Source organism: Tachypleus tridentatus, chromosome 11, assembly GCF_004210375.1.
Source record: "Tachypleus tridentatus isolate NWPU-2018 chromosome 11, ASM421037v1, whole genome shotgun sequence".
Lineage (NCBI taxonomy): Eukaryota > Metazoa > Arthropoda > Merostomata > Xiphosura > Limulidae > Tachypleus > Tachypleus tridentatus.
This window is the reverse complement of record NC_134835.1, coordinates 23,840,567-23,862,150: the sequence shown is the minus strand read 5'-3', so window position 1 is coordinate 23,862,150 and position 21,584 is coordinate 23,840,567. Positions and strand designations below refer to the sequence as shown.

General features: G+C 32.7%; 1 protein-coding gene across 3 annotated transcripts in view; it reads right to left on the bottom strand.

Moving 5' to 3' along the window:
- Positions 1-1,891: 1,891 nt before the first annotated feature.
- Positions 1,892-21,584, bottom strand: part of LOC143231752 (E3 ubiquitin-protein ligase Nedd-4-like) — a 57,788-nt gene continuing 38,095 nt past the window's right edge. For all 3 annotated transcript variants that reach the window (XM_076466393.1, XM_076466394.1, XM_076466395.1), the window contains 6 exons: positions 18,843-18,964; positions 17,959-18,029; positions 16,292-16,461; positions 7,953-8,181; positions 6,087-6,256; positions 1,892-4,490 (listed from right to left, as the gene is read on the bottom strand). In XM_076466393.1, coding sequence (XP_076322508.1) covers positions 4,388-4,490; positions 6,087-6,256; positions 7,953-8,181; positions 16,292-16,461; positions 17,959-18,029; positions 18,843-18,964 — 865 coding nt within the window. In that variant the 3' untranslated portion in view covers positions 1,892-4,387. The remainder of the gene's footprint in view (positions 4,491-6,086; positions 6,257-7,952; positions 8,182-16,291; positions 16,462-17,958; positions 18,030-18,842; positions 18,965-21,584) is intronic.

Sequence of the window (21,584 nt, the reverse complement as noted above, 5' to 3'; positions counted from 1 at the left end):
GAAAGATTCAGTTTAAAATGTGTTTGTACCAGAAATATATGGTAGTGGGTTTACACTTTAAGAGCCCTTGTGAACCAAATTCTCTAATTTGTTTTGTCTTTAGAAACGCATTGACAGTGGTAAATTTTTTGTGGTTTATGGCCAAGAGATTTGTAACTGTGTTACAGGCCAAAAGACACTCTGATTTTTATTTACCTCACTTGTGTCAATGTGGGAAGAAATTTTGAACTTCAATTAAAATCTAATCAGTTGTTACACGTGCAGTTTGTTTGTTTTGTGGAATTTATGCCAGTTTATTTTGAAGCTTTGTTTTTTCTGTAAGCGTGAGACATCTATCAAACTCAAAACAAATGTAATGATTTACATTTCTAAAATCATTCATGTTTATATTTATTTATTGATATTTTGTCTATTTACATATTTCAGATAATTGCAGTGATTAACATGTTAGTAAAAGTGTTAATACCCATACCAGCTGTCCTGAGATATATATTTTAACATGACATCAACAGCTTCCAGTTTGCTTGTCTGGTGTATCATACAAATTTATTCTGATAGTGTCAATTAAAGCCGTTACTTGTTAAATATACACGACTATTTCCGTTTAAGCAGGCCCAGCTTGGCCAGGTAGATAAGGCACTCGACTTTTATCTGAGGATCGCGGGTTCGAATCCCCGTCATACCAAACATGCTCAGCTGCACTTGAGAAATCTGTAAATCTATCTCCCTTTATATTTGAACAGATCTATGATAAAAATACAGCATACTAAAACTGATACAATGATAGAGCTTTGCATATCTCAAGAATTCACGTGGGTAAAAGTAATCCTCTTAAACAATATTTATTCCAAGCTAACATTTATTATGTTGTTTTTATTGTATTATTCAACGTCATTGTTATCCATATTTCCTGAATACTAAGTTATATTTTTGTCAATCATATTTTCTTTAGTCTTCCTGTTAACCTCCAGAGGGCGTCGTATCTACCAGTGTAATAGTGACTTGTATCAACTGTTTGGTCTTGTTTAATTTTTGCTTTCCGTGGTCCTTCACTCGTTATCCAGCCTTGAGAACTTCTATTTGATAATACAAGACCATAACTCAAAGTGAAAGCTTCACTTCACGTGTCTTCAATAATGTCTCTTTTTATTACTTACAAAATTATTTAGGTGAAAAATCACTGTTTATCTGAAACATGCATTACATAATATTGAATTGTAACGGGAGTTTTGACATTAAACAAGAAATTAATAATGTAAATAGTTGGAGGCTTATGTCATTTGTAGGGCTAAGAAGAAACCGCCCAGTCCTTGCAATAACCAAGCACGAATTATTTTTGTAATTACCTTATGTGACAACTGAGGTGGTTAGACGTGGCACTGCTGTCCCCTATATGAGAGTTCTCTGTAAATAGAGATACAAGTGTTGATTGACTGTGGAGGATAGGCATAGTGCATAACATAACGGCTATCAGCGTTAACCGTTCCTAGTTTAGCAGTGTAAGCCTAGAGGGAAGGCATTTAGTCATCATCACCCACCGTCAACTCTTGGGCTATTCTTTTACCCACGAATAGTGAGATTGACCATAACATTATAATGCTCCCATGAGTGAAAGGGCAAGCATGTTTGTTGTGACTGGGATTCGAACCCGCGACCCTCAGATTACAAAGTCGAGTGCGTTATCGAACTGGTCATGCCAGGCCTCGAAGGTTGACCAAACTGCAGTACTCTATACTCAGAAGATAGGTATTTGTGTATTTTTAACGAACATCGTTTTAACTGTTACTACATTACTTCCATAGACAGAGTTGTGTGCCCCCCACATCCCATACCTTGAATCACAAAGTCTGTACGCTGTACAGTTTAATATAGCAACAGGCAGTAGAAACTATTTAATTAATAAGACTTTTATTCTTTTAATATTTACAAAATTTTAAAAATCGGTCTATTTCATGAAAAGAATATATGTATTACCTTATAGTTCACTTAGCTATATATAGTGTATGCATAATACTGAGAACACTATGATACAGAAATAAAGCTTCCTAATTGTTCTAAGTAAACAACGTTTTCCATAAACACTCAGACTACCATAACCTAAAAGACAGAAACTGTAATACCAAATAAACATGTTGAAGGGTAAGATTACTAAACTGTATATATAAACGTTTCCATTACCTTACAGAATGTTAAGTAATAAACCTTGATTTTACTTTATTTTTAAGGAGTTATTCACGTGATCGTTTGGAAGGTCAGTTTTTATGAAACAGGTAGTAAGTTGAAAAATACATTTTCCAGAAATCGACAGTACCATAATTCTGGCCTGATCAACCAAAAACGTGTTACTTACAGAGTGTAGTGTTATTATTTCAGAGCTGACTTCTCTCTGTTCAGTGAAGAGAAATTCCATATATTATGGGTCATTCTGTTTTAATACAACGGTCAAGTGAATCTTAAGATTGATGGATGTATCAAACTGTCTTGGTATGATGATTTAAGGCTACAAACGTCAAAATTGATGTTAAGATACCTTGACTATGTCATAAAACACAACTGATTATATATAACTAATGATTTGTAACAGCATGGTAGCCAGAACGTGCCTAATTAAAACTGGCTTGCATATATATATATATTCACACGAATTCTCAGATATAATTTAATTCTTTTATAAACGTAATCTAAATAATCAAGAAATGTGGTATTTCCCAGCATACCTGAGATGAGTAGAACACACTAGAGAATTACATATTGAAACATGTATTCTAAAACACAACCACAGCTACAATAAATATCAGTACTTCAGGCAAAACAAAAAAATAAGGCACTATAAAGCCAACAGAGCATTCCAAACAGTTTTAAGACAACCGGTACAACTAGGGCTTCTTTGAATTCGTACCAACACATAGGTTTTTATTATAATTCATAGATACTTATTACAAACTCATCTGTTTTTATCATTTAAACAACTTCACTGTTTTATAGCAGCCTATAAAACTTAACCATAAAAATTACAATTTAAAGTATAATTCAAAAAATTTTTTCTAATAAAGCTAGCTATACATTTTACAGTGGAGATAAATATCTTGCCACAACTTTCTTATACAAAATGTACATTTGTGAATTCCTCATCTATATAAGCATTACCCACTAGAGAAACCAGTAACAAAATCAGTTAAGTACAAAACCAATTTATAATATATTATCAACTATAAATAGCCTACAACAGACTCAAAGTGTATACACACTTTTATAACAACTGATTGTGAAATCATTAAGAATCTTAAACATAAAATTTATAAATAGGGTAAGCTAAAAAAACAAAACTCGACTGATTCTTCTACAGATGTGAGACATGAAGCTGTCATGCACACCTCACTTTCTTATAACACAAAGAACTTGGGAACATAGCAGTTAAAGTTAAGTATTATTTTATTAAAAATAAGTTTCTTTATAAAAACTGTCCTTTACATTTCTATTGCACTAACTAGAAGTATCGATTCACGAAATATACTGGGTTGGGAAGTAAGAAATAATTATTTATAAAAATGTATTTTTCCCCCTACAAAAGCACAGATCCAATATTAATTAATCACTAAAACTTGTACACACAGAAAGTGAATTAAACGTGGTACATAATAAAATGTGAGATACAAAAATATGTTTTGTTACTCCTGCATAGACATCAACTATCAGGTGTTAGTTTTGTTTTTAATATGAAGGATATGATTTTAAAATTAAAAAAAAGAACTGAAGTACAAGAAACCAACAGGCCTAACACTAGCAATAACCACATCAGGTTTCGGGTGTTTTTTTGCAATGTTTACAGAGGATTAAGCTGCTTTACCTATAATTGGTGTATTGTAACCAAATTAACACTGATGCACCTGCCAGTGAATCTGATTAGTAACAAATTAAATATTTTTGTTATTACAGATATAATTCACTTTACTGTAAGAAATACAGCTTCCATACCAGAAACTACAACCACCTTTCCTATAAATCTAACGTGCAACTTACAAAATATATTTACACTAATGTAGTTATCATACAACTCAAGAAATCTAATGGTAAATATATTTTTTCCCACAATAATTCCAAATAATAAACAACACTGTATAACAGAGCGTTTTCTAGAAAGTAACAAAACCATTTACCCTAAAACACATGTTATTAATTTTCACAGATATTTAACATCAAAACTGAAACATTAGAAACGGTTTCTCAAGGCAGTTGGAATCACAAGTCAGACTCGGTCTGGAGGAACAGAGAGCATATTATAGAAAACAAAATATGAAAAGTTACACTTTTATAAAGACAATATTCCACAAAGAACACTGTCCATGAATCTAATTCAATAACACACACAAACAATTTCCTTTCCATGTTAATCCACTCCTCCGAAAGAGTTGGATCCTTCTATAGCCTGCATCATCTTGTCACGAAGATCGTGGTAACTCTTGTACGGAGGAAGGTCTAATCTGTTAAAGCTATAACAAAAAATAGTACTTTAGGAAACCACCACAAAGTGTAAAATTAGTTCCCAAACATATAACAATTCAGGTTGTTGGCAGAAATAGTGTTAGTTTTGAATGTAGAAACTGGAACTAAATACATGTTCCTGCTACATACAAAACTAATAATGTTTATTCAAAAAAAACCTCTTGTGACACTAAGCAAAAGTTTAGTTACTTACATAATTAGAATGTTTTAAAAATTTCAGTTTAAATTGACATCTATGTTAAAATTATTTGTTCAACAATAGAACAGGTAACACTATATTGGCCTACACTTCTAGGTAGAGGTTAGAAAGAGGTCACAATTTCCTGATTCATCCACAAGCAAGACAATACCACGTCTATCAAGAATATGGTTCTGAGCATAACCAGTGAATAACAGCATTCAGAAAAACCCACATAACAGATAGATCAGTGAATGATGAAATACTGACCTTAGAAATTCTGTCCACAAAAATCATGTAAGCTCTGTTCCCAGCTTAATAATTAATCTTGTGATGATAACCTAAACTGCAAATGACAAAAGTACTTTTCTTGCCTATCTTGATAGAGAAACATGATAAAAAGAACAGTGATCTACTGTGTAGTAAAATATTTGGTTGGAAGTTCAGAATTTAACGTAACTCATAGAAACAGTAGTTGTCTTCTACTATAGTGTTTGGAACATACTTTATGATAAAATAACTAAGTTTCAGTCCTAGTTAAAGAGAAGGCCAAACCATAAATGCATTTGTAAACAGTCAAGTAAGTTATATTATAAACCCTGGGTGGGACAAACCTAGATGAAATAAAGAATTGTTTTTTTTTCAAATTTGGCCTACTCTGTTTATAAAATATAGACTGTAGAAATATGGCAATATTGCCCTGAATATAATCAAATAATGTTGAAAATACTTCCACACGTTTCAACTACTTCCAATTTGTACACTAAACATCTTTATTTGGTTTTGGTTTTCAAATTTACGCTCTTTGTTTACAAAAGTTTGATTGTAAACCATAAAGTTCATATTAAAACACAATATATGGTAAACTTGAACCTAACAAAAGTCCAGTTTGTTTTGTTCATCTCTTTGGTTATAATTTACTCAACAATTATCAGTCAGACAACAATAGAGGGCACCACCATCTGTACTTCATTCTATTAAAGTGCAGACATATGACAACACTGTCTTTCAAGGGAAAAACTAATCATGTGAAGACAGTTTTAACTGGGGAGAAAGTTAATAGAATTAGTTTGTAGCTATATTTAGCAACTAAGCATAAAAAATTAAACTATTAAGCATATATGTTACAGGTAAATAAAATATATAGGACTTACCAAGTACAACTTACCAATTAATTAAATATTTATTATTAACTACAATGCAAACCAAGTGGTTAAACAGTTTTCAACTATACGTTTCCAGAGAAGCAAATGCACAATTAAGGTACAATGCAAGATATAAGACAACATAAGTTACAAGACCATTTACCAAACAACTGTTCACTTCCAACATGTTTCACAGAGTAGACTAAAAACTATTAGACCATACAACCTTTCCATTTTAACTGTGCAGCATAAAAACATACCACGTGTGGGAACGAGGCAAGTTGTCTGTATTTCCCCATTTCTCGATAGTAAATAGTTGAGGACCATTGCTTCCATACAATTCCTTGAAGCCGTTCATGGGAACACGAGAAGTCCCTGTGACGAACTGCAACAGTCTTGCTCTTATCTCATTGTTAAAGGAAAGCACAACCTATGAATGAAACAGATGTAAACATGAAACGCTTGCTTCCATCTATAATGGGTGGTTAACAGTTCGAATTACATAGAAAATTTAAACACGAAATACGTTATTATTTTATGTCAAGCTGAAAATAATAAACAACGTACGTCTAAATGTGTACCTATTTTAACAGTGTGTTACTTCTTATTTTAACCTTGAATCTATACATGTTCAAGTTTTAACGTCATCTTCAGAAGTGAGTCACAAAACATTATTGTGTCTTCTCTGTACTAAAAAAGAACCTTTAATTTTGCCATATATTCCAAGTTTAACCAATAATTTATTTAAACTGTTTAAAAAACAAATATTTTATCCTATATTTAAACCAACTGATATCATAAAGCAAACTTTCAGTATTACTAAAGATAACAAACAGTTTATGGATAAAAAATAGAAATATTTATACTGTACTGACTAAACATAATTTAAGATATTATCTGTTGGAGCATAACAGATACGTAAGATATAATAAAATATTAAATTCAGCCATAGTGGAACATGTACATGGAACACAATATGAGGTATTCTGGGAAACTCCTGTAATATTTAGTTCAATCAAAAGGAATTGATTGAGACGAATGTCTGACAGACACTTATTTAAAACTCTGGGATGGCCTTCTCTGTAACGTTCATGTGGGAATTGTTAATCTGTACATAATATTTAGTTAACTAAAGAAAATGTAAATAAAACAACATGATGTCCAGCAACATGACATTGCAACTTCAAAATATGTAGTCAACTTTTTGGTGGTCATATGTTGAGTTTAATTAAACAGTTTTTGTGTACCTATTTTAACGTTACGCACAAATACCAAGAAATAATACTTATCTCTTGAGCAGAGGTTTACATAACAAACTTCTAAACAAAGAACTCTAAATAATACGAGTCTACAAGTAAAACTCTGTAACTTGATACCTAAAATCAATCACCTAAGCATGGAAAAAAATTATGTTTTTTAAATGTAAAATAATCAGACATTTTTATACCTTCCAAACAAACTTTAATAATGTCTCAAATCCATGTTATATGTCGAAAACTGTTGTATTCGTGTTAAACAATAACTTTCCTACTAATAAATACAAGATTGTTTTTAAAGTGAGGTAACATGCTTTAGTGTTTAATATTAAATATCTTCAAGGGTGTATCAGAGAGTTTCAAAAAGAAGGATGCATTTTTATTTTAGTATTAAGTAACACAGAAATGTATTTAAGACTGAATTTAAGTAATTATCTGGATGGAAAATATTTTTTTTCTCATTCACAGAAAGCACAGTGAAAGTCTTAAAGTTGTGTCTCTTCTGTAAACATAACTTGGAAAGTTTACAATACATAAAGAAACATAAAACTGTTATTGGATGTACAAAGGAACAATCTAGATTGTTGATATACCATGATACGTCAGCAATATATTAGGTACGAACGAGAAAATGGCTCACTAGTGTCGTTTTTAACTGTAACTTGTGTATTGATAAACCATCCGAGTTGATTTAACATTATTTATCCAGTAGACAAATACAGTTGACTGACACCACTAATAACAAATTAGGTCTGTTGCTCTTTAGAGTGGGAAAAAAAAAACTTGTGTCAAAGAACAACTTATTAAAACTTTAACAGGACTTAAAATTGACATAAAAATCTTTTAACTTAAACGACGACTAGAACTTACTCGCCAGAACCACTGTATTACAATATCATTAGGCTGATAACCTCCCTTGTAGACTGTGTTCTGCTTCCAGTCTTTCACATCGATTTTCCCAATTCCACACATAAGCAGTTCCAGCTCATGTTCATCAAACAGCTTCATGAGAGACAATGGGATTATTTCATTAAATCCCTCCAAGAAAGCATTCATCTGAGGCTGAATCCTGGACACAAATCTCCACTGAATGACTAGGCTAGAGAAATATTGATGTTTTAACTTTATTCTCAACACTTATTCAAATCCAAGTTTCACAAACCTACTTGGCATTCACTACTATTTACTGGCATGTTTTTCCCAATCAATTCTCTCGTCAGTTTTGGATACTATATATATATAGGTAGTTCTCTTATTGTTTTAACTAACTGAATCACAACATTTCTCCATTTAGAGACAGTCTGTTTTAAAACATGTATTATAACACATCTAAACATTAATAAAGATCTGGTATATTGAAGAAATGCTGATGTCTTATGAACAATGTAAATATTGTATGCATCAAAAAAATCCCGTGGACCTTTTAAAACCTCACAATTAAAACCAACAAAACTGTATGAGGTTTGCTTATTTTTTTATATTTAAATTTATAATTTGATTTTGTACTTTCATCACATTAGTTGTGAAATTCTCGAATGTTTTGAAAAATAACAAAAGTTCCCTTTAAGTTAAAAATTTGATTTTCCCTCCCCTCTGCCCAACAATGGCACAGCAGTATGACTTACAATGCCAGAAACTAGGTTTCAATAACAATTGTGGGAAGAGCACAGATATCCTTCTGTGCTAAATTAGAAATAAACAATCCTTCCTCCTGATGCTCAGATGGTTCCAGTTTAGATGACAATTCACTTTTAACTTGTTTGATGTTCATTACTGTATTGAACTTAACTATTACTATACATCATAAAAACAATGAAAGACCAAGAGATCTGTAACTGAACAGTGACCTCACTATTACCAACAACAGGCCTTGTAACATGACAGTTCACCAATATTTTGGGTCAAAATAAATTTTATGTAATATTTTGTTTCAATAAACAAGAAATTATTTGATTTGTATGTGTTGTTAAAAAAATCACTTATTCAATTAAAATGGATTTGTTTCTTCTGAAACGTTTGCTGTAACAGACTAGTCCTACCATATTCAATAAACCTAAATATCCTTACCTGACATTAAGAGGTTTGCTGTAACAGACTAGTCCTACCATATTCAATAAACCTAAATATCCTTACCCGACATTAAGAAGTTTGCTGTAACAGACTAGTCCTACCATATTCAATAAACCTAAATATCCTTACCTGACATTAAGAAGTTTGCTGTAACAGACTAGTCCTACCATATTCAATAAACCTAAATATCCTTACCTGACATTAAGAGATTTGCTGTAACAGACTAGTCCTACCATATTCAATAAACCTAAATATCCTTACCTGACATTAAGAAGTTTGCTGTAACAGACTAGTCCTACCATATTCAATAAACCTAAATATCCTTACCTGACATTAAGAGGTTTGCTGTAACAGACTAGTCCTACCATATTCAATAAACCTAAATATCCTTACCTGACATTAAGAAGTTTCCTGTAACAGACTATTCCTACCATATTCAATAAACCCAAATATCCTTACCTGACATTAAGAAGTTTGCTGTAGCAGACTAGTCCTACCATATTCAATAAACCCAAATATCCTTACCTGACATTAAGAAGTTTGATGTAGCAGACTAGTCCTACCATATTCAATAAACCTAAATATCCTTACCTGACATTAAGAGGTTTGCTGTAGCAGACTAGTCCTACCATATTCAATAAACCTAAATATCCTTACCTGACATTAAGAAGTTTGCTGTAACAGACTATTCCTACCATATTCAATAAACCTAAATATCCTTACCTGACATTAAGAGATTTGCTGTAACAGACTAGTCCTACCATATTCAATAAACCTAAATATCCTTACCCGACATTAAGAAGTTTGCTGTAACAGACTAGTCTTACCATATTCAATAAACCTAAATATCCTTACCCGACATTAAGAAGTTTGCTGTAACAGACTAGTCTTACCATATTCAATAAACCTAAATATCCTTACCTGACATTAAGAAGTTTGCTGTAACAGACTAGTCCTACCATATTCAATAAACCTAAATATCCTTACCTGACATTAAGAGGTTTGCTGTAGCAGACTAGTCCTACCATATTCAATAAACCTAAATATCCTTACCTGACATTAAGAAGTTTGCTGTAACAGACTATTCCTACCATATTCAATAAACCTAAATATCCTTACCTGACATTAAGAGATTTGCTGTAACAAACTAGTCCTACCATATTCAATAAACCTAAATATCCTTACCTGATATTAAGAAGTTTGCTGTAACAGACTAGTCCTACCATATTCAATAAACCCAAATATCCTTACCTGACATTAAGAAGTTTGCTGTAACAGACTAGTCCTACCATATTCAATAAACCTAAATATCCTTACCTGACATTAAGAAGTTTGCTGTAGCAGACTAGTCCTACCATATTCAATAAACCTAAATATCCTTACCTGACATTAAGAAGTTTGCTGTAACAGACTAGTCTTACCATATTCAATAAACCTAAATATCCTTACCCGACATTAAGAAGTTTGCTGTAACAGACTAGTCTTACCATATTCAATAAACCTAAATATCCTTACCCGACATTAAGAAGTTTGCTGTAACAGACTAGTCCTACCATATTCAATAAACCTAAATATCCTTACCCGACATTAAGAAGTTTGCTGTAACAGACTAGTCTTACCATATTCAATAAACCTAAATATCCTTACCCGACATTAAGAAGTTTGCTGTAACAGACTAGTCTTACCATATTCAATAAACCTAAATATCCTTACCTGACATTAAGAAGTTTGCTGTAACAGACTAGTCCTACCATATTCAATAAACCTAAATATCCTTACCTGACATTAAGAGGTTTGCTGTAGCAGACTAGTCCTACCATATTCAATAAACCCAAATATCCTTACCTGACATTAAGAAGTTTGCTGTAACAGACTAGTCCTACCATATTCAATAAACCCAAATATCCTTACCTGACATTAAGAAGTTTGCTGTAACAGACTAGTCCTACCATATTCAATAAACCTAAATATCCTTACCTGACATTAAGAAGTTTGCTGTAACAGACTAGTCTTACCATATTCAATAAACCTAAATATCCTTACCTGACATTAAGAAGTTTGCTGTAACAGACTAGTCCTACCATATTCAATAAACCTAAATATCCTTACCTGACATTAAGAAGTTTGCTGTAGCAGACTAGTCCTACCATATTCAATAAACCTAAATATCCTTACCTGACATTAAGAAGTTTGCTGTAACAGACTAGTCCTACCATATTCAATAAACCTAAATATCCTTACCTGACATTAAGAAGTTTGCTGTAACAGACTAGTCCTACCATATTCAATAAACCTAAATATCCTTACCTGACATTAAGAGGTTTGCTGTAACAGACTAGTCCTACCATATTCAATAAACCTAAATATCCTTACCTGACATTAAGAGGTTTGCTGTAACAGACTAGTCCTACCATATTCAATAAACCTAAATATCCTTACCTGACATTAAGAAGTTTGCTGTAACAGACTAGTCCTACCATATTCAGTAAACCTAAATATCCTTACCTGACATTAAGAGGTTTGCTGTAACAGACTAGTCCTACCATATTCAATAAACCTAAATATCCTTACCTGACATTAAGAGGTTTGCTGTAACAGACTAGTCCTACCATATTCAATAAACTTAAATATCCTTACCCGACATTAAGAAGTTTGCTGTAACAGACTAGTCCTACCATATTCAATAAACCTAAATATCCTTACCTGACATCAAGAAGTTTGTTGTAACAGACTAGTCCTTACCTGACATTAATAAGTTTGCTGTAGCAGACTAGTCCTACCATATTCAATAAACCTCAATATCCTTACCTGACATTAAGAAGTTTGCTGTAACAGACTAGTCCTACCATATTCAATAAACCTCAATATCCTTACCTGACATTAAGAGGTTTGCTGTAACAGACTAGTCCTACCATATTCAATAAACCTAAATATCCTTACCTGACATTAAGAGGTTTGCTGTAACAGACTAGTCCTACCATATTCAATAAACCTAAATATCCTTACCTGACATTAAGAAGTTTGCTGTAACAGACTAGTCCTACCATATTCAATAAACCTAAATATCCTTACCTGACATTAAGAAGTTTGCTGTAACAGACTAGTCCTACCATATTCAATAAACCTAAATATCCTTACCTGACATTAAGAGGTTTGCTGTAACAGACTAGTCCTACCATATTCAATGAACCTAAATATCCTTACCTGACATTAAGAGGTTTGCTGTAACAGACTAGTCCTACCATATTCAATAAACCTAAATATCCTTACCTGACATTAAGAGGTTTGCTGTAACAGACTAGTCCTACCATATTCAATAAACCCAAATATCCTTACCTGACATTAAGAGGTTTGCTGTAACAGACTAGTCCTACCATATTCAATGAACCTAAATATCCTTACCTGACATTAAGAAGTTTGCTGTAACAGACTAGTCCTACCATATCCTTACTTATCGTCTCATGATAGAATATTTCTGTGGTTTTCATATGTGTACGATTTATTACAAAAACATTATTAGGAACTGAAAGAATGCCAATGTATTTAAAAATTCTGGCCTTTAAATTTTAAAGATGCATTTCAAAACTCTCTATTCAGATTGTTTAGTTTCTGTGGGAAACAAACTTTATACTTTTTCAGACTATCTGAATGTATCCAACTACAGACTACTAAATATTACAATGTTTTCTTACTTATGGTCATTAGTTTTAACCCTATCTCTAAGGGTCTCTCTGCAGGCATGGGTTAAATGCCATGTTATCATATTGTAGATTATAATTCAAATGTTTTGTTTATACATTAACTAGTTTCTTAAAATAAACATTAAAACAAAGTTCCTAAATATCAACTTTTATGTGTCACATGGTATGTTAAATGTAGTTTACAATAGATGTTTGTGATATCCAAATACAAAGTCTATAGTTTGTTATGAAACAGACACTGAAGTTACTGATACTGACAAGCTAGAATATAAGATCCTACTATATTTTCTCACATGTTAATATATTTAGTGAAGCAAGCAAGGTGGCCCCACCCACATCTTCTATTTACAAAAATACTTGTTTAAATACACTCACTTCACCCAATTCAGATTCCAAGCAGGAAGGTAAGGCATAACAAGCTCATGAAAAATGTTTTTTTAGACATTTGTTACTAAGTGTGATAAATGACTGGAATTCTGTAGCATTGGTAGAGTATTTTATGAATATTTCTATATATATATATATTTCTTTTATATCCTCCATGTGCAAAATTTGATAAGGCTTAACAAATTACAACTGGCAAATGAGTACATTTGCCATAAAAGATAACTGTTTTCTATATTTCTTTATTTACTGTTCTATGTTTTAGGAAAAATAATTGAAATTTAAGAAATTAGTTGTAAACAGTAATAATATATAGATACATATGTGATGTATTATAACCAAAATCTGACTATTGTATAAAGTACTGGTCCACTAGAACAAAACCAAGACAGGTCACTTTATTAAGGCCAGTTTTATATTTTTGGATACATTGACACAAGTGCATGTGCACTGAGTTGTTCAACTGCTGTGATGCGTTGACACAAGTGCATGTGCACCGTGTTGTTCAGCTGCTGTAATACGTTGACACAAGTGCATGTGCACCGTGTTGTTCAGCTGCTGTAATGCGTTCACACAAGTGCATGTGCACCGTGTTGTTCAGCTGCTGTGATGCGTTGACACAAGTGCATGTGCACCGTGTTGTTCAACTGCTGTGATGCGTTGACACAAGTGCATGTGCACCGTGTTGTTCAGCTGCTGTGATGCATTGACACAAGTGCATGTGCACCGTGTTGTTCAGCTGCTGTAATGCGTTGACACAAGTGCATGTGCACCGTGTTGTTCAGCTGCTGTAATGCGTTGACACAAGTGCATATGCACCGTGTTGTTCAGCTGCTGTAATGCGTTGACACAAGTGCATGTGCACCGTGTTGTTCAGCTGCTGTAATGCGTTGACACAAGTGCATGTGCACCGTGTTGTTCAGCTGCTGTAATACATTGACACAAGTGCATGTGCACCGTGTTGTTCAGCTGCTGTAATGTTAGTCACACATTACTGAAAGGTCAATGAAATAAAAACATCAAATACATATGAATAGATAGATAGCTGTATAATGATATGATAGTTAAGCTATTTAGATTAAACATTTGTCGTTTCATGTTTAATATGTAGTCATTCTAGAATGAAAAAAAACACAAGTTACACCTGTTTCCTTTATGGTGGTTGGGAGGTTGGTTGAATTGGTTTGTTTATTTTGAATTTTGCATAAAGCTACTCGAGGGCTATCTGTGCCAGCTGTCCCTAATTTAGCAGTGTAAGACTAGAGGGAAGGCAGCTGGTCATCACCACTCACTGCCAACTCTTGGGCTACTCTTTACCAACAAACAGTGGCCTTGACTGTCACATTATAAGACCCTCATGGCTGAAAGAGTGAGGCGTGAAGGGGATTCGAACCTGCGACCCTTGGATTACGAGTTGAGCGTCTTAACCACCTGGCCATGCCGGGCCTGGTTGAATTGACCAAATCCATACAGAGATACAATGATGATAGTAACATATAGCATTTTCTAAAATAAAACAGCTTGATAATGATCTGGAGGTTAGAGGTTTTGCAAGTGAAATTTGACAATTTTCTGATGCATAAAGTTATTTTTATTCTTAAGACCAAAATTATTTTGCATGTTGGATTGTCAAGGTTCAAAAACAAAATTAATTTAAAAAATGTTAAACTTAATTTAAAACTTGATACTTGGTGTACAAATGCCTCATAATGTTTAGTGATAATCTGTTAAATTTGGTAAAGGTGCATATATACTTTAAAAAGTTACACCATAGCTACTTTATGGCTACTTTGGGGAATACAGGTTGCATGGAATCCATCCACATAACCAAATCCACCTATGCTTATACTGTCTCCTCTATTTCCATTTATCAATCCTTTCTCACAATTCTACATCTCAAATGACAGGTACAGCCACATATGTAACTAATTCAATAACAATATACTATGGTAACTAAAGCTTTATTCAATCAATAAATTCACAGATGGGAAAACAGAAACAAAATTACAGATACTCAAAGAAAAAGAAAAGAAAAACAAGCTGAAATATGATTGGAAGAAATAAATGAACACCTAAAGATATAACACAATATGATATCCTCAGGTCAGACACCTAAAGATATAACAATATGATATCCTCAGGTCAGACACCTAAAGATATAACACAATATGATATCCTCAGGTCAGACACCTAAAGATATAACACAATATGATATCCTCAGGTCAGAACCTAAAGATATAACACAATATGATATCCTCAGGTCAGACACCTAAAGATATAACACAATATGATATCCTCAGGTCAGACACCTAAAAGAAAAAACACAATATGATATCCTCAGGTCAGACACCTAAAGATATAATACAATATGATATCCTCAGGTCAGACACCTAAAGATATAACACAATATGATATCCTCAGGTCAGACACCTAAAAGATATAACACAATATGAATGTTTATACATTTTCTTCTTAACTTGTGAAATAAACCAGATAAGCATTATGCTTAAATATCAATTCTGCAATAACTGCAGTTAACTTACTGTTGAAACAGAATTATATCTTTTAATTACATTTTGAAATTTGAGTTAAGTGTCTAGTCAGAGTACCAAGGTTGTAACCAAATCATACAAAGGAAACAGTGGTCAAAACCAGTTAAAGTGTCTTTCCTCATAGCCTACTGTACCGTGAGCTTTCAAGTACAAGATTAAATATAATATTCAGATAACTATTTCTTTAAAAATATGTGGCTGTTTATAAAATCAGATGAAAAATACCATATCTAGCATTTATTAATTTATTTAAACTCAAATACAAATAACTTCACAAATACAGTGTATTCAGGAACACAAGTACCATGATGTTAAGTATACCAATAATACAACTATAAAAAAATGATATGACCAGGAATATGGATATAAGAATATAAAGTACATCAGGCATATGACAATATGGATGTTATATATGACATTACTGTTACACACATGATACACTAAGATGGTACTGATTAAGATGTGGATGTTAACACTAACATCATGTTGTTATTTTACTTACTTGATGTACTCTTGCCTGTTTTCTTGAGTTACATGAATGTTGGCACCACCTGGTTTCAGTTCTCTTTGCTGCATTTTACCAAATAGTTCTTCGTCCACAGAGAAAGTTAATTCAAGCTCAGTTGGATCATTTTCCATAATCCAAACTAGTGAATTATAGTATTCTGTATCCTATGTATTAATAATGTGATACTGAGTTAACAATCATTCACTGGTACAACTAACAACAGCCAGATGTTTAACAAACATAATGTGATACTGATTTAACAATCATTCACTGGTACAACTAACAACAGAACAGCCAGATGTTTAACAAACATAATATGATACGTAATGTAAACACCCTTTCATATTACCACAGACAAGAATTAAGATATAGCAATATACTGAATCACGATTTATTCCGTTTTTGTCTGTAAACATTCTACTACACTTTAAGACAAACTGCATCCCTATATTTACTTCTTTTTTGAATATTTGTTTTTTAGCTGTACATACTTTACTTGGGAAGGGTTTTTTTTAAAAGAAGCCATCTTTTATTGCCCATCAGTACCATTACCATGTGCCATTTAATGGTTTTGGCAACACAGCCCCTCATTTGACAAGCATATGTCAGAAAAACTAAAATTTGATATCTTTGTACTAGCCATTACTTATTTCCAACTGATAGACTACAGGGAGGACAGCTAGTCACTAACAGCTCCTACCACCTTCTTGGATTACTCACCCTAATTTATTAGTGGAATTAAGACTTCTATTCTTATAATTCACCCACAGCCCACAACTGTGGAATGTGATTTTGTAATAACTGGACATACACCAAGGGCTAAAATGAACAGTCCAGCACACTTACAAGTAATACTATCACAATCGTGGTCATGCAATGGTACTGTGGACACCAAGGCCATATCTTGTTTAGCAGTAATAACTACAGTAGTCCATTTCTCATCCACTGTATTATTACACGTTTTGATCTTGGTACTGTGGACACCAAGGCCATATCTTGTTTAGCAGTAATAACTACAGTAGTCCATTTCTCATCCACTGTTTTATTACACATTTTGATCTTGGTACTGTGGACACCAAGGCCATATCTTGTTTAGCAGTAATAACTACAGTAGTCCATTTCTCATCCACTGTTTTATTACATATTTTGATCTTGGTACTGTGGACACCAAGGCCATATCTTGTTTAGCAGTAATAACTACAGTAGTCCATTTCTCATCCACTGTATTATTACATATTTTGATCTTGGTACTGTGGACACCAAGGCCATATCTTGTTTAGCAGTAATAACTACAGTAGTCCATTTCTCATCCACTGTATTATTACACATTTTGATCTTGGTAGTGTGGACACCAAGGCCATATCTTGTTTAGCAGTAATAACCACAGTAGTCCATTTCTCATCCACTGTATTATTACACATTTTGATCTTGGTACCATGCACAAGACCATGTTCACTAGTATTTTAAACTTTCTAAAATGCCACAGACTGAAAGAGAATTTGAGTACTTTCACTGTAATTTTGTTTAAATTTATCCATAAATGTCCAAAAATCAGCTAAAAATGTCTTTATTTTACCTTTAATGATAATAGTGGCTACAGTCAGAAGTTACAATAACACCTAATCGAGGTAAATGTATCTCTAAGAATTGTTCGTACTTACCACTGATTCCATATCTTTAAGTTTTATTTCTTTTCCAAGCATCATCTTGTAAAATGGACGAATGAAGAAAGCTTTGTTAAAAAATAAAAGAACGCTGAAAAACTCATACGTTGTTGACAAATACTGTGTTACTGATAAACACTGTTATTCAATCACATTTGAAATTGTATTCTTCTTTCAAACTTCAAAATTTTATATTCTATTTACTTACACTAAAATAGTGGTTTTCACAGATGACAATAATCAACACTACTATTTTAAAAACAAACTATGATCTTTATATCCAGTGGGTACTTTACAACAAACTATGATCTTTATATCCAGTGGGTACTTTACAACAAACTATGATCTTTATATCCAGTGGGTACTTTACAACAAACTATGATCTTTATATCCAGTGGGTACTTTACAACAAACTATGATCTTTATATCCAGTGGGTACTTTACAACAAACTATGATCTTTATATCCAGTGGGTACTTCATAACAAACTATGATCTTTATATCCAGTGGGTACTTCATAACAAACTATGATCTTTATATCCAGTGGGTACTTTACAACAAACTATGATCTTTATATCCAGTGGGTACTTTACAACAAACTATGAACTTACCGTCCAGTGGGTACTTTACAACAAACTATGAACTTACCGTCCAGTGGGTACTTTACAACAAACTATGAACTTACCGTCCAGTGGGTACTTTACAACAAACTAACTGTGATCTTACCGTCCAGTGGGTACTTTACAACAAACTAACTGTGATCTTACCGTCCAGTGGGTACTTTACAACAAACTATGAACTTACCGTCCAGTGGGTACTTTACAACAAACTAACTATGAACTTACTGTCCAGTGGGTACTTTACAACAAACTATGAACTTACCATCTAAAAGTTTGCCATGATATACTGCCATTCCAGCTATCCTTCCAATAAATTTGAAGTACAAAAGATGGTCCTCATTACACAAGCCCGAAAATGGATTTATCTGAAGAGTATAATTATCTCTGGAGGAAAAAAAAAATGGTTCTACAGACTGTCAGAAGAAATATAAAAAAAGGGCTATACATGTGTGCAAAAACTATTTTAATACTGGTTAAATACTTTACCAAAATATTGTGGATTTTAACTGAGAAATATGAAAGGTTAATACGCAGTCAATAGTAATATAACAGTATAACCCTAAACTTCCATTCTGACGTAATATCCAAATATTAGATGTAAAAAACAGTATTACATCTCTATATCACAGATAAAAGTGAAATGCAAGTAACATTAATATACACTTTGAATGTTAGCAGGTAATGCCAACATTTCACAGAGGGTCATTACAAAACATGACAGTAATGTACACTTTGCTAAGTGTTACCACTGTAAGAATGTAACAGGAAAGTATAATTTGTTCAGATGTTAGCAGGTAATGCTACTCTTTAATATCTGGAAGTACACAATCTTTGTTAAAATTTCACTTACATTAATATCACTGTTGAAAGTGAACTTTATAACCATTTTCTAACAAGTCTGTACCATTGTTTTTCTTTTGCCAGGAGTCAATTGAGGTACAGACATATTTACAGACTGTATATTTCTCTGTTAATTACAGTATACTATCAAATTTTCAATTCCACAAAAATAGTCTAATTTCTTTTAGTTCAAAAAGAGTTAAATCAAAAATACAGATCTCACATTGAAAAAACAACTATTGTTTGCAATAATTATAGATAATACTTTCAATATAAAATATTTGTAAATTATTTTAACATCATAATTTTTACATTACAAGTAACACCAGGTAAGCATAAAAATAAACCAATCTAAGCTTAACCCTGTTTATTTAATGTAGAGAATGATGAAAAACAGCTAATTTGACAGAGTCCGACAAGAAACAAGAAATTTAAAGTTAGCCTCAAAAGATTAGAGAGTCAAACACCAGCATTCTTAATAACACGAAGCCCAATTGAAATAAAAATGTATCTCAGAACGGCTGGTGTGGGTATTAAAACATTTACTAATAAAGCAGAGAACAACACTTTGACCTTCCTAGGTCATCTTCAGGTTGACAAAGAGAGAGTCAAACATTGTTTGTGGTGAATGCATCCATAATTGGCATGCTACATTTCAAATGTTTAGTCACAATGAACTGAATGAAATTCATGTTTACACCTAAAACATTCTAACATGAAGGACAAATAAAATTACTTAACGTTTCAGCAGACATTGACTACAATGACCTTAATGTTGGTCTTTTAATAATATTAACCACATTATGTGGACATTAATTTAAAAAATTAGAGCTTTTCTCTCCTTTCTTGTTTAATCTGATAATTTAAAAGTATTTTCAGTAGTTTTTGTGTGCAGGTAGTGTCATCTATCCTAAAACTTGTGTACCACTTGAAGAAGAAGGCCTCACGTTAAGACCAATGTAATGTCAAAAATAAAATACTACTGCACTTAGTAAACGATAAATAAGAAAATTAAAAATTCTGTTGTTGTGTTTTTAAAGGCAGATCCTGTTTTTTATTTCTAAATGATTTGGTCCCTAAGACCCAGAAAATTAAACTGCTAGTATGAACACTGTTATTACTAATGATAACATAAGCAGATTTAACCCTTCAAAAGAGATGTTAAGTAATGTAATGTATGCTCTACATGACACACAACGAGGCAGTAGAGACCTCGGCCAATGACTTAGCTACAAGTGTGAATGTTAACTCCAGAACCATAAGTAGCCTAAATGGATGTTTAGGTACACTATAACCATTTCTTAAGATATATATATAAAACAAAAACATAAGATTTCAAATAATTGGATGACAAATGTTGGGGAGGGTTCCCCTTTTATACGTGAATTCAAATTGTCTGCCAACAATTAATATAAGGCATGGTGGTGTGGCTTTAGAGTTCTGCAGAAAAAATGATGGCACCCTAACTGTTGATAGGTACAATCAAATATTCCTCTTTCAGAAACAAGACGTGCTGAATACAGTACAGTGGATGTGTTGAAACAACACCTGGATCATCCAGATCACCCAATAGAATAATACAACCATGGGTGGGCCACACAGTGTTCCAGTATGAATATTAAAACTATATGGGATTATATGGAAGCTTGTAAAGTCAAACAGTAACCAAACAATTTAGCTACACTGTGGGGAGCTACACACAATGTGTGGAACATTTCACATTAAAACCCTGAAAAACTTACAATAGCACAAAAACACAGAGCTCTGTATAAAAAGAAAACAAAATACGTCTGTCTTGTGTAACCTGTTTTGTATGTTATATTACTGTATACAGCCCTCATCACCAACTTCAGCAAACTAAACAAATAGTGGGAATTTACTGTTACTTTTATAATGCACTCATGGCTCAAAATGTGAGACACAAATCTGCAATAACAAAATACAAACCATTAACTTAAGGATGCACAGTCGACCACTAGGTCATATCTGTATTTTCTACAGTAGTATATAATGACAAATTAGCCATTTCATGGCTTCTATATGTGCATTACATCTACATTTCAATAACTCTTTTCATTCCTGTACTCCATAGTTTTTCTTTAGACTACAAAGTTTATCATGCTAAACAACTTGAATTTTAATGTAGACTAGCTTCAGATATCCT